The following is a 20638-nucleotide window of genomic DNA, read 5'->3' as shown; positions in this document are numbered from 1 at the left end:
CAAGATGAACATGGCACAATAAATATTTTAAAACATGCCCCTTTCTGAAAGTGACAGCAGGTGCGCAGGTGCCTATGGAAGGGTTTAGGAAAGCAACTTCTCTCATCTTAAATGAAAATTCTAAGATCAAATGCCCTCTTCTAAACTCCTTGGGCAATATGTAGATATAGGAGATATACTCAACCAGCTCTTAAAACTGTAAAGTATGGAAGGCCTAGTGGGGGGCTGGCGGTGCTGGTGTCAACCTCTCTTAATATATCAATTCAACAGTGTCCCTCATTGACCACCCCTAATTTTTTAGTGTTGTCCCTTTCTGATAGTCTCCTGAGAAATACTTATTTCATCTGGGTGTACATACCTCCAGTAAAGTCATGTGGGGAACTGAGATCATATTGGGAAAAACTTGACCAACTACTCGAAAGTATAGACTCTCTGTCACCTAACCCTCGGCTTATCTTGGGAGGTGACTTCAATGCCCGGATCGGCCTTGTTTCCCCACAAAATACAATATTATCTGGACTAAACTTGGATATAGGAGATAACTGCTTCAGTCACTTGCGGTGTGCGAAAACCTCGTGTTACTTTCCTTCCAAATATCCACTCATGTGGCTACGAATCTAGTTCTCAGAGTTGCTTTAACCTGTCTCACCTTCACTTTCCTATATGTGCCATGCACACAAGACATAGAATCTTAGAGTTGGAAGGCACCACATGGGTAATGTGGTCTGCAATGCAGGAATATTCTGTTCATCGTGGGGCCATGAGATTAACAGTCTCATGCTCTATCGACTGAGCTATCCCAACCCTTTGAGCTAGTTAAAAGAGTCTTTTTAGCTCCGGTGTGGTCCCCATTGGGGAAGCTTTTGACCAGTGATGACGATGATTTATTAAATTTCTATACTGCCCTTCATCAGAGGATCACAGGACAGTTTACACTATAAAAACACAAAAATGCATAACATAGCAACAAACAGAAGAAGCAACAACCCCCCACCCAAAGAATACCCCCCCACTTCAGCCATTTTTTTCTATTAAATAATGCTGTTTTACCTATATCAAGCCACAAACCAATGGCTAAATCCTGTAACACTGGGATCAAGCTCTATTTTCTTAACTTACATTTTTTAATTATTGTTAAATTTGTATACCACCCTCTACCCGTAGATCTTAGGCTGCTTCGCAACATAAAATTACAAAATAAAAAACACGAAATGTGTAATCAAGATAAGAACAAAAACAAACCAATAATCCCCCGCCCACAACACATTTAAAGGCCATCGGGTGTTAATCAGCCAAAGACCGGGTTGAAGAGGAATGTCTTCGCCTGGCACCTAAAAGTGTGTAATGAAGGCACCAGGCAAACTTCTCTGGGGAGAGCATTCCACAAACAGGGAGTCACTGCAGAAAAGGCCCGTTCCCATGTTGCTGCCCTCCGGACCTCTTGTAGAGAAGGCACACGAAGAAGGTCCACAGGGGACAATCTCAGGGTCCCGGTAGGTTCATATGGAGAGAGGTATTGGTCTCTCAGGCCTCTGTAAATTTTCATGTAAATTTTGGAATGGTTCACGCAGCATGTAAACACACATGGCAGAGAGAAAGTTACTGAGCTGCAAAAGGGGTCGCTAAATTGAAGGGTGGCTGGATGGGGGGCTGATGATCTCTCTCTCTCTCTGGTGCTTGTGCTACAGATGGAGCCCACACCCTGACCTGCGCCTTGATGCTCTTAAACACAGACCTCCACGGCCATGTAAGTGCTTCTATCCTCCCACTCTCTAGCTGGTATGCTGAAAGCCTTTTACTGACATACGTCAAGGCAGCTATGCAGGAAAATGTCCTTTGCTGAGCTGGGAAGGCTTTCTACTCAGCTAAATGAGCTATGGTGTATTGTCGCAGCCAGATTGTGCAATTGTCTGGAAGCTCCCCTGTGTGCCGAATATGCCTGTTCTGCTTCCTACAACCTTCCTTTAGAACTCCCTGCTGCCCAGAACACATTGGCAATTTCCCCATGGCAAATCAAAGGAACACGGGGCATTTTTAAAAATGCCAGTAGCTGACCTAGCTCAGAAGCAGAATAATGACATTTGCTGAAATACATCCTGATTCTGAATCTGGAAGGGGGTGCAGAGGAGGGTTGGCTTGCAGTGAGCCACCTTCCAGAATATGGCACAGTGCTCCATGTCCCTGCAGCAAAATAGAAGGGGTGATTTAGGAGAAGGGGGGTTGTAAACAAGGATGGGGACAAAATTAAGTAAGCATGGTGGGGGTGGAGAAAGAGGTGAGAGACTGAAAAGAATATGTGGGAAAAGATGACCAACAAGAGGAAATGATTGGCTGATGTATGTATAAATACATGCATACATACTTGCAGCATCCCAGAATAAGAGATGGTTGTTCTAAGACTTAGAAAGGTCTCCAAATGCTTCCAAGCCAGAATCAGCTCGGTGCATTTTGCAGCCAGAGGTGAAGGTAGTGGCGTTGCGTCGTTTGCCAGTGCCCGGGGCATGTGTGCTGGGCAGGACCAGGGGCGAACAAAACCCGCCACACCAGCCCAGCCCTTGCCACTGATGCTGCCAGCCGGGTGCAGGGCACAGAGGCAGGGCTGTCTTACCCATAGGCACTAGGAGTGCGGGGCACCCGGCCGCCGGGCTCTAAGGGGTGCCAGGCCAAGAGTCCGGGGCCCTAGTCCGGGGAAGAGCCCGCCCGTCGGTCGGAGCACCGTGGCAGGCTCTTCTGCTGCAGGCGGCTCTGCGGCACGGGTTTGGGGGCGACTGAACCACCGAGACACTGAGGCAGCCGGCCGGCTCTGCCCGCCTGCGTGCCTAGAACGGCAACTGGGGGGGCGCCGGGGGGATCTTTGCACCCCGGCACTGCATATGTTTAAGACAGCCCTGCACAGAGGGTTCACGGGGCCGCACTGCTCTGCCTGCCCGCCCACCCACCTACACAGGGGGGCGCCCTGCCGATGCGGCCCTTGCCAGGAGGATCCCCCCAATGCTGGCCAGGCGGCCATTCAGCAAGGGGGTCAAGGACGTGGCAGCCAGGCCAGGCTTCAGGGCCACCTAGAGACCCTTGACAGCAAGCAGGGCGGGACGGGGAGCCTGCATGGGGGCACTTTGTTTACGCACCCTCAAAATTGTGCGCCTGGGGCTACGGCGGCCTGGCCCTTCCCACATTGCGTCCCTGGATAAAGGACAAGATCCCGACACACCCAAGCTGAATTTCACATAAAGAAGGTGACCAGAATGGCAGTTGAATCTTTCCTCACCTCTGGCAATGGGACAGAATACTCCCATCATTCCATACAGCAATGTCTTCCAACACTGCGCCTCAGCTCCCCACACTGCAACAAGCAGCTGCCACCTTAGATATGTAGATTGTGTTAAGCAACCATGGCTAAAAGCCATCATTGGACACCTATCTTCCATTACATTGCCTAAGCATTTTTATTTTATAAGGCTATACAACCCAGCACTTATCACCATATCTTCAGACATCTTAACCTAATAAATCTGACTTCATGGCTTCCGTTTCTCATGACTCTGTCACTCTCTACTCCTTCCCCCTTTCCTCCTCAACAGAACATTGGGAAGCGGATGTCCTGCTCGGATTTCATTGGGAACCTGGAAGGACTCAACGAAGGCAGTGACTTCCCCCGCGAACTGCTCAAGGTAAATCCCGTTAAGAGCTCTTCTTGTGCAGAGCAAGGAGAGGCTGTGGTATCTGTTTGCATGGCATTATTTCTGGGACAACTGCCCAGGCCAATAGGGGCTTCCCTACTCCTCAAGAGAGGCCATTTGAATAGGAAAAAGTGGCACCATTGTCCTGGCCTGCACCGTTTTCAAACAGAGGCTTTCTGAAGCCAGGACGTTTATTCTGCGATATGGCTATGAGATTGCTGTGCTTGGAAACAGAAGAGGATCTCTACTCTCCACACTGAATCCCAGAAGATGCACACTGGTAGTTATCAAAGTGAGCAGAATCCTCCATGCAGTGGCATAGCATGGGGGAGGGTGGCCCCGGGCCCAGAATTTCTCAGTGCTCCTGGTGCTGGGCTCGCCAGCAGCGGGAGCCATGGCTGGAAGGCAACAGCAGGACACGCGAGGGCAGCCCTGAGCTCTCCTGGTTCAGACGCCTGCCAGCATGCCCCTGTGCCACCTGGCCTGGCTGAGAGGAAGGCAGGAAAGCACCTGATGTGGGAAGTCTCCCCCCCCCCTCACCAGTGCATGCCTCCATCCCTGCTGCCCAGTCCACAAGGGAGTGCAACACTTGCCCCACTCCGGGCACCAGCAACCCATGCTATGTTACTGCCTTCATGGAATCTAGTATGTGGCTGAGAACCCTAAAAACCTCTGGCTTCTTCAGGGCTCCCCACCTCTAAATAAAATGCAGGCCTTGTATTGGGGAAGACTCCTTTGAAAATGCACATACTGTGTCTGCCAAAATTCCCCAATGACCTGAGTTTCTGTGTCCTGCAGGGCTAACCTACCCATAGGATAAATAGCTGGTGGCTCTCTTTGAATTTCCCATGGGGTGGTGGTGCTGTTGGTGGTGGTTGAAGAAGTTACAGGGCCTGCCAGCTCACAAAGTTTGGAAGGAGGGGTGCTCTTTCAAGTTGCTTAGTCCTTCATACTGCTTGGGGACTGAGCTAACCAGGGGTGGCAAATAGATAAAGAACAGGGGTAAGGCAGAGATAAAGAGAGCTTTGCTGGTTCTGACTCAGCCACCCTAAAGCCCAAGGGCAGCTGTGTTCAAAGCCTCCCCCTGCTGTCACAAAGTTGGGCTGCCCTTAAAATTGGGTGAAGCAATCAGGAAACAGACAAGGAAATGCATTTTTTGCAGTGTCTGATAATTTACACCAAAACATACAAATTTACACCCAAACACCTTTTAGAAGATCTTGGGGGATGAGGGGAGATCTTTGCAAGATGTGGTTCAAATGTCACATTTCAAATATGCATTTCTGCCGCTGCTGCTGCTGCGATTTCCTGGCCACTTTCTTGTCAACTTACTCAATATATAATAGGGGGAAATATGGTGTCAGACATAGCCAAGAAGTCTTTATTTTGCTGAAACGGGAATTCTCCCGACTCCTCCAGTGGCTGAGCCTGATAAAAAGCCAAAACTTGTAATAAGTAGGGCTACAACATTTATCCAATTAACTTGCTTTGGAGCAATTAAAAGGCGACTCTTTCAAAGGGCATTTCTTAATTATTTTCAATACAAGAATATAGAGGAACGATGGGTGGCAGGTACCATCTTAGGGCAGAACTAGACCTTATGTGGGGGAATCCCTCTGACCTCATTTCCTTCATATCACTAAGATCTGAGGAAGGGGAGCATTTGAAGAGGAGAATCAGGAGGCAAGAAGGGATACTAACTACCGCCCCCTACAGCCGGGCTCCTAAAGTGGAAGGGGGAGGTGCGTCGGGAAGGAAACAGCCTGTGGAGGCTTTTACAGAGGGCAACTGGTGACAAGAAGTTAAGCATCCTCCTGGATACACCTATTTGCTAAAATAGTACCTGGTTTCACTTCTGGGGGGAAACGATCCCTCCCACCTCATGCAGAAAGGAACGCTTTCGTAAGGCGGTACTTATTGTGACATGTTCATGCATCATCCGAAACAAAATGAGATCACTATTATTAATAAACACTTATGAAAACCGCTCCCCCCCCCTCGACACACACATTTTCTAACAGCTGTAATAAAGGTAAAGGGTAAAGGGACCCCTGACCATTAGGTCCAGTCGTGGCCGACTCTGGGGTTGCGGCGCTCATCTCGCTTTATTGGCCGAGCGAGCCGGCGTACAGCTTCCGGGTCATGTGACCAGCATGACTAAGCCGCATCTGGCGAACCAGAGCAGCGCACGGAAACACCGTTTACCTTCCCGTCGGAGCAGTACCTATTTATCTACTTGCACTCTGACGTGCTTTCGAACTGCTAGGTTGGCAGGAGCAGGGACCAAGCAACGGTAGTTCACCCCATCGCGGGGATTCGAACCGCCAACCTTCTGATCCGCAAGTCCTAGGCTCTGTGGTTTAACGCACATCGCCACCCGCGTCCCATTTCTAAGAGCTATACAGCATCGTAAAATAAGACCGTTCTGAGCACAGGCTCACAACCTAATAGAAAAATAAACAAAAATCAAAGTTATTCAGGAGGGAAGAAGGAAGCACGCATTCGGGAACCATTCTCACTGCTCTTGCTTCAGCGTGGTTGTATACTGGGGGCAGGAAGGTGCGATTGCCTACGGATCCCATCTTGCAGTAAGGGCTTGAACAAAACAAGCATGTCACAGACAACGGCCTTTATTCTCCCTTGCACCCGTGTGCTTTCTCTGTTCTTTTCTCTTCACAAGAAGCAGTGTCTCAGTACACACAGTGCAAGTGTCAGAGGACAACCTCTTCTGTTCTGCTTGTTCATCTTTGTGTTAACACCAGTCTCATGGTGCTGCACAGAAGGAAACAGTTTCATCTTCTCAGTAGCAAATCAGTCTAGGAAGCAGTTATGTAGTTTGTATTCCATATACAGATCTGCTGCTATGTGCTTTCTGCAGCACCCATGTCTCAGTTTCCCCACTTAATTCTGCAAGGACCCGTTCCAGTCAGGGATGTCCTGAACACACACAGTTTGGAGTTCGGGCTGGTATGCATGGTTCTCTTCCCCCTCCCCATTTTATCCACACAACATCCCTGTGGAGCAGGTTAGGCTGAGAGTTTTGGTATTTGCCCCGTGGTCCAGTGGCATAGCGTGGGGGGTGCAGGGGGGCCGGCCGCACCGGGTGCAACATCTGGGGGTTAGGGTTAGGGGGCGCAATTCCATGGGTTTGGGGCGCAAATCCACGGGTTAGGGGGTGCAAATTACTTGCCGTGCCCCGGGTGCTGACAACCCACGCTATGCCACTGCCGTAGTCACCCAGTGAGGTTAATGGCTGACCGGAGAGGCAGGGTGTCCTTGATTGTAGAACACACCACACTTGTTCTACATAAGAAAAGAAGGGTGGTGCTGTATCCCTTGGCACTGGATCCCAGGAATCTGAGAAAATTATCTTGGCTTTTCTAAGAAAGGTGAGTTAGAAATGTGCAAAAGAAATGCATGTTGAGCAACCAGCCATTTCTGCCAAGGAGGTGGGTGGGTGGGTTGGTGGGTGAGCTTTGCACCTCTTCCTTCTGTCTGGCAGAGGTCCTGGAACAGGCTAGACATCTCTTAAAGGTTTGCTGGCTTAGCGATGCAGCCCTGCAATGGCTTCCTGCTCAGATCTCCTGCTACTCCTGCACGCACTAACAGAACTTGTGCAAACAGCCAGTTAGCAAGGGGCTTCATCTGCCCTCTGCAAGCAAGGAATAAGAGCATCACAGGCATGATTCAGGCATCTGAGTAGAAGCCTGAAATTCTTCCATCATCACTCTTTCCACAATTAGAGCAGGGAAGAGGACCCCCGCCCCTGCTCTCCCACACGTACCAAGACAGTGGGTACGGTCGCTGACCTTCTTGGCGTCAGCTAAATGGTGTTCTTAGACAGTGAGGCTAAGTAAATTAGAATAGCTTCTGATTCATAGTTCAATAGTGCTCCAAGGATGTAGGAGCACAAGGTCTCTCTCAGCTGCTGGTCACAGCCTCTGCCTAAGAGTGGTCCCTTCCGCCAGGATATTTCTTCGCCCCATATGCTGGGATGTATGGGGTGTTAGGGGAGCGGTAGTACCTCTGGTGGGAGATATGTTGTGCTCCTTCAGGGGTTGTTTGCCCACCCTTTTGGTCCCCACCTGGTAATCATCTCTCACCTGTGGCTCCTAGAAGCTGTCCGTAGGCGACAGCGGCCACACCCTGCCAACTTGGCCTCACAACCATGGGTGTCCGGGACCATGAGTGCCGTGCAGCGTGCGTGGCCCTGGCACTGAAATTTGTGGGTGCTTGCCCTCTTCATGGCAAATTTTGTGGCTGCTTGGGCACCCAGGGCTCCAGGGCGTTGGCACCAGTGCCCTGGAAGGTGGCTTCAACTGGCCAACAAACCAGATGAGGGTATCTGATGGGCTTCGAACCTTCTGCGAGTTAGGGACTTGGGAAGACAGGCTGTGGCGGATTGAGCAGACGAGACCAATAGTGGGTCCAATGGCCAAGGCGGCAGTTACTGCACTTGCCATAGAGGGAAATGAGGGGCAGATGGGGCTCATCCACCTGGGAAGGTAGCCCATCTAGGAGAAGGAAAACTCTGATCCTAAACCTCTGTTGCCTTGCGGGATATCTCCTGGAGAAGAAAAGGCTAAGGAGTAAACCCTGCACAAATCAGGAGTGGAGTCCCTAAGATGGTTGGATGGCGCATTGTATGCTCCTGCTGTCAAGGTGGTGGCAAACGTATTACTCTGCTTTCATTTGGACCACATCAGCGTAGCCGAGAGGGCAGGGGTCTTGTCATCCGAGCAGCCCAGCACCTCCATACACACTTTGGCACTGCTAGCGCAGGCGTTTGACTTCATCCCGGGAGGCACATTCCATTGTCTCTTGAGACAGACAGATGCCAGCAACAATTGGTTCATATATTTGGACACATCCTTTGAAAGATTTTTTTTTATTTTTAGAATTAGGAAGAAAATATAAGCAGAGGTAAAGGTAAAGGAAGGGGACGCGGGTGGCGCTGTGGGTAAAAGCCTCAGCGCCTAGGGCTTGCCGATTGAAAGGTCGGCGGTTCGAATCCCCGCGGCGGGGTGCGCTCCCGTTGCTCGGTCCCAGCGCCTGCCAACCTAGCAGTTCGAAAGCACCCTTGGGTGCAAGTAGATAAATAGGGACCACTTTCTAGCGGGAAGGTAAACGGCGTTTCCGTGTGCAGCTCTGGCTTGCCAGAGCAGCGATGTCACGCTGGCCACGTGACCCGGAAGTGTCTTCGGACAGCGCTGGCCCCTGGCCTCTTGAGTGAGATGGGCGCACAACCCCAGAGTCTGGCAATACTGGCCCGTACGGGCAGGGGTACCTTTACCTTTACCTAAAGGTAAAGGGACCCCTGACCATTAGGTCCAGTCGTGGCCGACTCTGGGGTTGCAGCGCTTATCTTGCTTTATTGGCTGAGGGAGCCGGCGTACAGCTTCCAGGTCATGTGGCCAGCATGACTAAGCTGTTTCTGGCGAACCAGAGCAGCGCACGGAGACACCGCTTACCTTCCCACCAGAGCGGTACCTATTTATCTACTTGCACTTTGACGTGCTTTTGAATGCTCACCCCGTCACGGGGATTCAAACCGCCGACCTTCTGATCGGCAAGTCCTAGGCTCTGTGGTTTAACCCACAGCGCCACCCGCATCCCCTATAAGCAGAGATAGTGATGCATTATTGGAGGTGACCCTGTGGCTGCCTTTTTGAAGTGCTCCCCCGGGGGCTTCTGCCCTTTAGTGGCACAGCAGTGTGAGTGCTTCCCATTGACAGACTTTTTTTCTTAAAAAAAAAGAAAGAATGTAACTCCTAAAAACTGTTGCAATCTGGTGTGGCTGGGCTTGGGCAGTTGCAGTTGCGCAGCTTTTTCTCCGTTGTTGCTCTGGGCACATGTTGGGTGAGGGCCCATTGCTACCTGAGCTCTGGGGAAGCAGGGATACCTTTGGAAGGAAGGCATCTCGGGAAGAGTAATCACTTGTTTGTGACACCTGGAACTCACCTTCTGAAAAGACATTCACTTTCAAATCACCTGATATCCCAGGTGTTCCCAAACACCCAGACTCACTCACTGGATTCAGAAAAGCAGTTTCTCTGCTACTTCTTTAAACCAAATCTTTTTTTTTCCTTACCCACCTTTGGGGCCCAAATGAGAGTCATAACCAAAGACAAGGTGTGAGTGGACCTGTGTTTGCCTAGAACTTCCTTTTGTGGACAAGTTATACTAAATGATATCTGTTGGGTGGGATTGATTTTAACCCCATGTCAGACTTCACTCTTTGTATTGCATCTTTCTGGAGTCTTTTGGCGTGCTGCGATGCATCCTTGAAATTTGACCATCCCTGTTTGTGCCTTACCTGTCATCATAGAATGCAGCTTGGTTTTCTTGCTCTGCTCACATCAAGTGACCTTTCCTGCAGGTGCCAAGAGCCTGGCATACAAAAGTTTTTGGATCCTCCAGATTCTGTCCACACACTGCTGGGTCCACTGCAGTTCAGACTCACTTCAGGAAGCAATACTATTTGAAGGGAACATAACTTTGGTCTTTTTCCATGTTTTATTTATGTGTTTAATTTCTCTTTCAAGGATCTCAAGGTAGTATGCATGGTTTTCCTCCTCCTCCCTGTTTCATCCTCACAACCAGTGCTATTTTTCTAGAAAAAGAGATGCCAGAACTCACCATGAACACCTTCCTTGTTCTCTTATAATGGACCAAGCTCACCCAGTGAGCTTCGTGGTCGAGTGGGGAATCGAACCCTGCTCTCCCAGGCCCTAGTCCAACACTCTAACCATTGCACCACACTGCCCCTTGCAAGCACTTCCTCTTTTCATCCTTCCAGCAGAGGGATGGGGAACGCCTGGTCCAGGAGCCAAATGCTTCTCTCCAGGCCATTTCTGTTTGGAATCTATCTCTCCAGGCCACACACACACCAACCACACACCTCACTGGCCTAGCGCTGTCCTTGAACCCTGATCGTGCTTTTTGTTTGCCTGGATGGAGGCCAGAGAGGGGTGGGTGTGAGTGTGTATAGAAATGGCAAAATCCACACCTGTCGCATTGCCCACTGTTGACTCTTGCCTCCCCACTTTATTGTGGAAGGTAGCTCAGAAGAGAATGCAGACCTACGGTTGAAAATGATTCTGCATTCCTCTGCTAGCATACATTTGTACCAGGACCAGTGTGCTTGCTGCAGGAAAATGCGCTGGGTACCATCAAAACATGTCTCACCAGTAAAGCGTAGCTGGGGGGGGGGGGCAGGGAGATGTGATCATCCAAGTTAGCATTTTCTCAGTCTATTGAGCAGGAGCCAGCGTTGCAGAACAGGAACACACTAATATGATAACGTCACACAGCACAGGCTTTCAATTCAACATTACTGGGGAGGTGTGGATCAGTGATGCCCACACATCTCTCTTTAACATCTCACTCGGGCTTCAGATCTCTTGTTCCTTCAGATCTCTGCACTAAAAAGAACAGCTTTTCCTAAACCAAATAGAAGATGTTAGCAGCTTTTCATCTGCACCGTGGCTTCCTGTATGAGCTGGAGATGCTTGGCTCTTTCAAGCACCTAACTGATGCACACGGGCAGACATGGGGTGTTCTGCATCAGGTTCCAGTGACAAAATGCAATTTGCTTCCTGCCCTGTAAGATATGCTAAATCTGTAACCTTGGGGTGTTGTATGGAACAATGCAATGCAACATCTCCAGTACAACTTTCCGTATTTTTCGTTCTATAAGACGCACCAGACCACAAGACGCACCTAGTTTTTGGAGGAGGAAAACAAGAAAAAAAATATTCTGAATCTCAGAAGCCAGAACAGCAAGAGGGATCGCTGCGCAGTGAAAGCAGCAATCCCTCTTGCTGTTCTGGCTTCTGGGATAGCTGCGCAGCCTGCATTCGCTCCATAAGACACACACACATTTCCCCTTACTTTTTAGGAGGGAAAAAGTGAGTCTTATAGAGCAAAAAATACGGTAGTTCAGGGGTTAGCAACCTTTTTCATCCGTGGGCCAATCCACCGTCCCTCAGACCATGTGGTGGGCCGGATTATTGGGAGGGGGGTGAACGCATTCCTATGCCCCACAAATAACCCAGAGATGCATTTTAAATAAAAGGATACATTCTACTCATGTAAAAACACGCTGAATCCCAGACTGTCCATGGACCGGATTGAGAAGGCGATTGGGCCGCATCCAGCCCACAGACCTCAGGTTGCCTACCCCTGACTTAGTTGAAATTGTTACATTTCACTTTCACGACCATCCCCCAACCACCCCACTTTTTTGTGTCTGCTTTTCACTGCTCCTTGAAATTTCATCTATTTTTCAAACAATTTCTCATGCATATTTCTTTATATTATCAAGTCCACAAGGATGGCTTTTAGAACTCTGCAGCACTGTGAAAACCTTGAGTTAGTCCACCAACTAAGACTTTCCCCCAAAACTGGTTTTAAATGACCTTCATCATTCCTTAATTTGTGATTCCGTTTTCTCAGAGTCTCCCTAACCAAACGGAGCTTTGTCGGCGTCTGTTGATACAGTCTCGGTTAGCAATGGATGAGTTTTCATTCCCCAAGACAACCTGAATTCTACCCCACCCCACTGAGTCATTAACTCATCCCGCTATCTACCCAGCCCTTCCCCCACCCTACTTATTCCTTAATAATCCCCCATTTTTCCTACCCCAAGCAGCAGAAAGGTCTTCCATTTCCCCCTCTCCTCCTTTTGGAGCACCTCACAGAGATGCACCAAACCAAAGAACACATTGGAATTTAGTTTCCAAGGACTATTGCATTATTTCCCAGAGGCTACTTTGCATTGCTAAGCAAAGCAACAAGAACAACAGATTGGGAAATGGAAGACCTCACTCAGTTTTCTACCATCAGTTCACGCTGACACATGGAGTAAGTGGGGATTTGAGAGCAGGCTAGCTGACTGGATTTATTATCCAGCTTGGATTAAAATCTAAGCCGAAGAAGGGGGGGAATGGGAACAGGGTCATTGGGTAATATGGATTTACGATAAACACATAACATGAAACATATTAACAGGTAATTAAAACAATAACCAGATACGGCTACTAAGGATTAAACATCGCACTGTCACACTGCAAAGCCTGGGTAAATAAAAAAATGTTTTATTGGTGTCTGAAAGCTAGCAGTGAGGCTGACAGGCCTGGCTGTTCTGTGGTGATCATTCTGAAGTTGAGCTTCACCATGGAGATGGTCCTCCCATTTGTCCCCTCTCCCCAAATCCTGCTGTTGACTGCAAACAGAGCCTCACCTTCCCCCACCAATTTTATGCATCAAATTGGCTGGTATTGGAGAGGCACTCCAGCAGATATTTGGCTACCAAGCAGTTTAGGGCTTTCGGTAAACTACAGTTTCCCAAACTTAGGTCTCCATTTGTTTTTGGACTACAGTTCCCACCATGCCTAGCTAGCAGGGAAGCTAGGACTACAATTCCCATCATCCCTAGCTTAGCATGCAGTAAACCATTAGTAACAACTTGGGACTGAGCTCAGAGCTTTGGGATCAGTGTTCCATGGAATGAGGATTCCATCAGACTTCCATATTTAATAAACCGGCGGCAGCATTCTGCACCACCCCGTTTCTGCAACATTTCAACTGCAATTCTGATGACTTGGGTATGGGTGTCTTACAAAGAGTATAAAGGCTCTGCCTAACCTTAAACTCATTTAAGTTGCTCATATAAGCTCAGGAACGATGGATCCATAGTGTTTCCAAGGCTCAGGCACTGTGATCTAGCCCAGGGACTGCATGTTCCCTGGAGCCATAAACCTTTGGGGCACTTGCACAGCTGTGTTAGCCAGAACTTGGATAAAAAGCAGAGACATGCTATTACTTTGCTTGGCTGTTTTCCCCTCCACATTGTCTATACAAATTATAATACAAAAGTCACCTCCCACAAAAAATTCATCTGGGGTAGTTTTTCTCAAAAGTGTTGTGGGCAGAATCCTGGTTGTGTCTTCAATTGGGTCTGATTGCAAAATGTGGTAGCTCAGAGCTTCTGAAATCCCTTGCAGTGGCCCCAGCTGAACTGAGTATTGTTTATTTTTATTTATATCCCAGCTTTGCTCCAAGTTGCTCAATGGGGCATGCATGGTTCTCTACTCCCCATTTTATCCTCGCAGCTACCCTGTGAGGTAGGTTAGGCTGAGAGACCGTAACTGGCACAAGGTTACCCAGTGAGCAAGGATTCCAGTTTAAGTTCGGCTGCCATTCTAGGTGGCAAATGCTGACAAGTGTCTCAGGATTGGAAACAAATGGAAGAAGCAAATGAAATGAGTGCCTCAGGAAGGGTGGGTACCATTTTCCTTGTTGTACCTCCCTTTTTGTCTTGCTTCAGGCAAGTGTTTCTTGCTTTACCCGTCCACTGTACCCGCTAAAATGCGAGGGTGAGGGCAATTTACAGCTCTGCCATTTTGTGAAGTTTCCTCTCCACTTTTGCCGTCTTTTGGGATGCGCTTCTGCCCCAAACATTGAAATGTGCACCACCTGTTTGCTTGCTTCGCTTTTTGTTTTTAAAAGCTATGGGCCATAGGAGCCAATTGCTAGGGGCTGAGGTCCCTTGCCTTGCCCCCCCAAAAAAATATTTGAAGGGGCTGCCCCCCCCTCCAAGTTGATGGGCATTGCCATTCAAATGGTGTGTGTGCAAGACATGTGATCAGTTATGCAGGGTAGGGCTTATCTACCCCACCCCACCCCCAATTTTATTCAAGTTGGCACCCATGGCCTATAGCAAGCATGCTTGGCCCGAACTGTCCCGAAACCCTGCAAGACAAGGGTCTGTCTTGCAGGAAAGGCGCTATACAGCTGCAAAGCCCCGCGCTGCAACAAGGCAGGGCCGAAACTAGAATTTCTTTCCTACAGTTTGGCACCCTCCCCACATATTTGCATACACGGGCAGAGGTTGGGAGCCTCCATGGCGCCCCTCTGAAGGCTGCACCCGGGGCAGAAAAACCTGGCTACCCCCCACCCCCTCTAAGGCTTTGCAACAAGGTGGTCATTTGGGAAAGGGCTCCCTTTCTCCTCGCGGCGCACGCCTTTTCCCTCGGCATTGCGCTCGCTTCTCCTCCATCTTCCAAGCGCGACTCTGGAGGTCGCACGTGTAGCCGCGCCGCCGCCGCCGCCCTCCCCCTTTCCGATCGCAGTCCCCTCCCCTCCCTCCCTCTCTTCTCCCCCTCCCCTGCGTTCCGGCAGCCTCCTCGGCGCGCCGCTCGCCTGGCTGCGCAGCGCTCCCCGCCCGCCGTTGGCCGCTGCGGAGAGGGCGAGACAGGAGCCGGGAGACGCTCGCCAGCCCTTGCGCGGAGCCGGGCCCCGATTCCCTGCGCTAGGGCGGAGGCTCCGCCGCCTTCGAGCCCGCGGAGCCCCGTTCCCGGGAGGCGAGGCTCTTGGCCAGGCAGCCGGCCTGCCGGAGCCGCGCACCGGCCGCGATGATCGGCGTGAACAGCATCAACAGCAGCGGCAGCGCCGGGCGCCTCCGCTCGCGCTCCATGTGCTCGGTGCGCTACGGGCGCAACTGCCGCGGCATGGAGACCTTCTGCTACGGCTGGCCGCAGCGCTCGCGCACCCTCAAGCCCGTGCTCTACACCGACCTGGTGGTCAGCCGCCTGCAGAGTCGCAGGAAGAAGAAGCAGCCGGTAAGGGATCGGGGTGGGGTGGGCAACGGGGGAAAGGAGGCGGCCCGCCGCCGGAGGGAGCCTCGCCCCGGGTACTGCCGTCGGAAAAAGCCGGAGCGTGGCGCGCGTCTGCGCCACCGCCGGCCTCGCTTCTCCGCTCCACGCGCTCCCGCCCAGCCACAGGAGCCAACTCCTAGGGACTAAGGTCCCTTTTCCCACCCCTTCCAGTGAAATATTCTTGGAGCCAATTCCTAGGGGCACAGATCTCTTTGGGGCCCCCCAATAAAATAGTTGAGGGGGTCGACCCCCCCCCCAAAAAATTGATTGGGATTGCCATTCAGATGTGCGTGCACGGCATCTTGTGATTGATTATGCAGGGCGGGGCTTACTCTCCCCCCCCAATATTTTATTCAAGTTGGCATCCCTGCACACCCAGCAACGCCCAGGCGGAGGGGGCTTGGCTGCCCCTGCTCTCTCTCTCTTGCGCACACGATTGGGGCCGCGTGGCACCTGAGGCTTCCTCCCCACAGGTGTAAACGGGCAGGAGTTGAAAGCAGAGCACGGATGACGCCTCTCCCTCTCTCCCCCACCCTGCTTTTCCTCCTCCTCTCGTGGCCAATTGCAGACTCGCGGCTGCACCTTACGCACGTATAGTTAGAAAATGCAGCGGGCAGGTGCGCAGAGCAGCTCCCGTCGCCCATACCGCCCCCGTCGCCCATACAGTCTTGCATCCTGCGAGTCAGAGTAGGCATGTCATGTGGCAAACCCACGCACAGCCCTGGGTAGCTCCCATCGACACCCACACCTCTGGGTGCACGCCTTCGGGTACATTTGTTTCGTGCAGGGGCGATGGGCAGGGCGGCTTGGTACGAACCGTGCTGACGTAAATAGTCCTTTTCAATCAGTGGTGTGTGTGTGTGGTTTTTTTTTTTAAAGTTTCTCGTTTCGCAGCTGCTACCTTTTCTGAACGAGAAATTCCTGCACACTGCTAACTGGTTGCTGTATGGTATAGAAAAATTGGTTTGCAGCTAATCAAGATATTGGTTCTACCTGGAAGCATCGTGCAAAACCTCTGTAGTCTTTTTGTACATGTTGTCCTTTGACAAATGGGGCTGGGGAAAGGGAGATTAGGAAATGAAGGAGTTTCTATTTTGTTCTCTGGGCTAAGGGTCATAATTCATTGTAGTCTGGGGTGGGTAGCAGCACTGGCGGAGAAACGGGGTCCGTGGGGCTGCCTAGGAACTTGAAATTTGTGTGCGGAGTCTGCCTCTGGGTGATGCGTCATTGGGGATTGGGCTGGACTTGGGAAGCCCTGCCAAGAGGGAGAGAAAGAGAGGACGGAGGAATGGGGTGGAGAACTGGCAGCAGCACCCACCCCTTGTCCTGTCCTTGCTGCCTAGAGAAAACTAAGCTGAGCAATTGTACGGAGTTAGCAGCTGCCTTCCTCTGGCTCCGTCTCTCTCTGGGTAGCCCAGCGAGAGGGAATGGGCTGGCTGGGCTGAATCCCCACTGCTGCAGCACCCAGAAAGAGAACCTGGGCCAGCAAAGATGAGGTGTCTTCCCTTTGCATGCTCAGCCCTCTGAGCTGCACAGAGAGAGAGAGTGCGCAGATAGCAGTGGCAACTTGAACATTCTTTCCAGCCTAGGTACTCCATATTGCGTTGCTTAAAAGAGAAGCCAGGAGCTGCTGCTGCCCCCTTCTTTTTGCTTCCCACCACAGTTCAGCTCAGAGGGAGAGAGCTGCAAGACAGCCAGAGTGGTGTAGTGGTCTGAGTGCAGGACTCGGACCTGGGAGATCAGGGTTCAAATCCCCACTTGGGCCAGTCACTGCCTCGCTCTCAGCCTAACCTACCTTACAGGATTGTTTGCGGGATTAAATGAGGAACGGGTGAAAGACATGCTGGACCTTGAGCTCCTTGGAGGAAAAAGTGGCTTATAGGGCACAAAACAAACATGAAGGGGAGTTTATGGGGGGTTCCTGACTTTGTTGGGGGGTGCCCTTTTCTCCCTCCTGCTTTTTCTAAACTCTGCTGGGAGGTTTGGATATGCTGTTTGGTCAGCTCTCTAACTCAACAGCTGAGCGCAGAGCTGCCTGTCTTCAAAATAAAAGTGGCCATGTCAAGTTTTCTTTCTTTCCTGCTTCGGGCCACAATATTTTTATGAAGAGATGCAGCACTATTTGATGAGTTTTCCACTCATCTTTATGGTCCAGTTATGGGACGCGAGTGGCGCTGTGGGTTAAACCACAGAGCCTAGGACTTGCCAATCAGAAGGTTGGCGGTTCGAATCCCCGTGACGGGGTGAGCTCCCATTGCTCAGTCCCAGCTCCTGCCAACCTAGCAGTTCGAAAGCACGTCAAAGTGCAAGTAGATAAATAGGTACCACTTCGACGGGAAGGTAAATGGTGTTTCCGTGTGCTGCTCTGGTTTTGCCAGAAGTGGCTTAGTCATGCTGGCCACATGACACGGAAGCTGTATGCCGGCTCCCTCGGCCAGTAAAGTGAGATGAGCGCCGCAACCCCAGAGTTGGCCATGACTGGACCTAATGGTCAGGGATCCCTTTACCCTTTACCTTTATGGTCCAGTTAGTTGGGGATTTGGACTTCTTCTAATTTTTATTTTATCTTTGTGTGTGTGTGAGCGTTCAGTTCTGTTCATACAAGGGAGTAGGGGGTGTTTTTTGAGGGGGTGGGGTCGGGAAGGATACCAAGCCTAATGGCTCACTCCATATGAAAGTGTGGAGCAGTTGGAGGCTCGGTGCTTTCCGTCACTCAGCTGACGCGCATAGAGATTTTTGGCACGTTTTTGCTTCCAGGCAGAAGCTGCAGCCGCCCCCTCCCAGCATGTTTGCCAGCATGCAGCAGCTCTTGGCCCCCAACACTCAGCGGCAGCTATTGAGGATTCGCGTGGAACGACGGCTAGCGTGTTCACTTCTCAGCAATATATATATATATAGGACCCATGTTGCTTTTGGGCAATCTTTGAGGGAGAAGGGACCATGTCAGTGGTGGGCAGGACCAAAGCCAGAAGTGGGCGGAGCAGGAAAAATGCCCCTCAGTTGTGTAGGCTAGTTTCTACACAAGCCCCTTCTCCAACTTCCATCCAGGCAAGAGGCACCATCAGAGTTTGAGGACACATTCCAGCCTGGAAGAAGCCCTCAAGGGTGGCATCATACAGGGCTTGTGAAGGGCGTGGCCTGGGGGATGGGTGTGGCCAAGGAGCACCCGAGGACCAGGTAGGGTGCGGTATCTTTTGCTCTATAAGACTTACTTTTTCCCTCCTAAAAAGTAAGGGGAAATGTGTGTGCGTCTTATGGAGCGAATGCAGGCTGCACAGCTATCACAGCAGCCAGAACAGCAAGAGGGATTGCTGCTTTCACTGCGCAGCGATCCCTCTTGCTGTTCTGGCTTTTGAGATTAGGAATATTTTTTTTCTTGTTTTCCTCCTCCCAAAACTAGGTGCGTCTTGTGGTCTGGTGCATCTTACAGAGCGAAAAATACGGTGCTGCTAATTCACCCGAAGGCATGGCCATTTGGAGAGCCTTCTAACTTACAATTACAGTCGTCCCTTGGTTGTTGGAACGGAATCCGTTCTGGAAGTCCATTTGACTTCCGAAAACATTCGACAACCGAGGTGCAGCTTCCGATCGGCTGCAGGAGCTTCCTGCACATAGTTGGAAACCGTAGAAGCTGCTTCGAACGTTCAGCTTCCAAAGAACGTTTGCAAACCAGAACACTCACTTCCGGGTTCGGGAGCCAAAACATTCAACTCCCAAGGCATTCGGTTTCCAAGGTACGACTGTATGTGATTCAATGAAATGTGTCCCCCAGCCATCCCTTGGAGGTGCAAGGGACTTCCTGGAGGAAGAGCAGGAGCGGCTAATTAGTTCCCTTGAGTTCTCCTCCTCCCTGTCTCCCCTGGTCATTCCCCCCAGCCACAGCTCAGTAAGGGGAAGTATATAGGACAATGCAGGTTCTGGGACAAACAGGGAGAAAAGCGTAAGGAAAAGAACCACAGCTGCTGATGTGGGCCTGATTCAGAGAGCACCAGCTCTTTGCTAACACATCCACAACATTAGAGTTATCTTTCCCCTTTGCAGGCAGAGCTCAGGTCCGTCCGCCCCCCCCCCCCCGCCATCATCACACAGAGGCCATTACTTGAGAGGTGAGGAATGCAATTACCCCTAACTTGGTGGATTAGGTGAGATGTTCAGCTTCCCTTTCCTTCTGCAAATCGTTCTCCCCAGGGTGAGGGAGACGGGTGAATTATCTGGTGAGAAAGGCTACCTCTTTGATTTTGCTTTACTCACTGTTCAGCCAAATATTTGCCTTGCCTTGCTTTTGAAAGCTGCTCGTATCCTGTCTGCACAGCCTGCCGATGAGTCGCAGGTGTTTCCTCTACGCCAGGAGTGGCTAACCTCAGGGCTTCCAGATGTTATGGAACTCCTGCTTGCAGTATGGCCACTGGTCAGGGTGAAAGGACTTAGATTTCATAGAATCGCAATGCAGGAACCTGTCCACAGCCATCGCTGGGTGGGTTCGAACCACCAACCTTCTGGTTAGCAGCCAGGTGCATTAACCCACTGCACCATGAGGTTTCCAGCATCTGGAAGGCAACAGGTTTCCCATCCCTGTTCTAGAGCAAGACCTTCAGAGCAGTTTATCTCTTTCCCTGAGGTTTTGGAAATTGCCTGCCCCAGGCTGAGGGAAGAACATTTTTGGTGAGGCCGGCAAGTTCTGCGCTCTTCCAGAGAAGGCTGTGACCTTCCTAAAAAGTCTCTCCCATCAATATAGCTGTGGCTGCTTTAGTTTTTGACGTCTGCCTGCCCAGAGTTAATGAAGAGCTTTTAACTAACTCAGGTGAGAAGAAAAATGAAGCTGTTTTTCTTACGGTTCATAAAGCCTCATCCTGGGCAGCTATATAATTGCTTCTATTTTTGACGGCGCATTTCATCTCCCGGGGGGCAGAATGGTGCATTCGTTGAAATTCTTCAAGGTTTCAAATATGAGGAGGAAAGGATCCGTGAATTTAATGATGGTAGCTGGTTTTGTGAGTGATTTCAGCTCAAAGTGCAAGAGGTTCACATAACATTAACAGCAGTGTTTGAAATTAGCCAGGCACATTTTGCACCTCGCTAACGACCACCTGGTGGCGCTGTGGGTTAAACCACAGAGCCTAGGACTTGCCGATCAGAAGGTCGGTGGTTCGAATCCCCGTGACGGGGTGAGCTCCCGTTGCTTGATCCCTGCTCCTGCCAACCTAGCAGTTCGAAAGCATGTCAGAGTGCAAGCAGATAAATAGGTACCGCTCCGGCAGGAAGGAAAACGGAGTTTCCGTGTGCTACTCTGGTTCGCCAGAA

The 20638-nt window shown here is 50.7% G+C and overlaps 1 protein-coding gene across 3 annotated transcripts in view; it reads left to right on the top strand.

The window, feature by feature from the left end:
* PSD (pleckstrin and Sec7 domain containing) overlaps window positions 1–20638 on the top strand; it is a gene marked incomplete at its 5' end in the record, with an annotated part of 95682 nt that overhangs the window by 31358 nt on the left and 43686 nt on the right. For all 3 annotated transcript variants that reach the window (XM_081913493.1, XM_081913492.1, XM_081913494.1), the window contains 2 exons: window positions 1689–1747; window positions 3579–3668. In XM_081913493.1, coding sequence (XP_081769619.1) covers window positions 1689–1747; window positions 3579–3668 — 149 coding nt within the window. The remainder of the gene's footprint in view (window positions 1–1688; window positions 1748–3578; window positions 3669–20638) is intronic.

This window comes from Podarcis melisellensis (assembly GCF_964234715.1).
Source record: "Podarcis melisellensis genome assembly, chromosome: 5".
Lineage (NCBI taxonomy): Eukaryota > Metazoa > Chordata > Lepidosauria > Squamata > Lacertidae > Podarcis > Podarcis melisellensis.
This window is presented reverse-complemented; position numbering and strand designations above follow the sequence as displayed.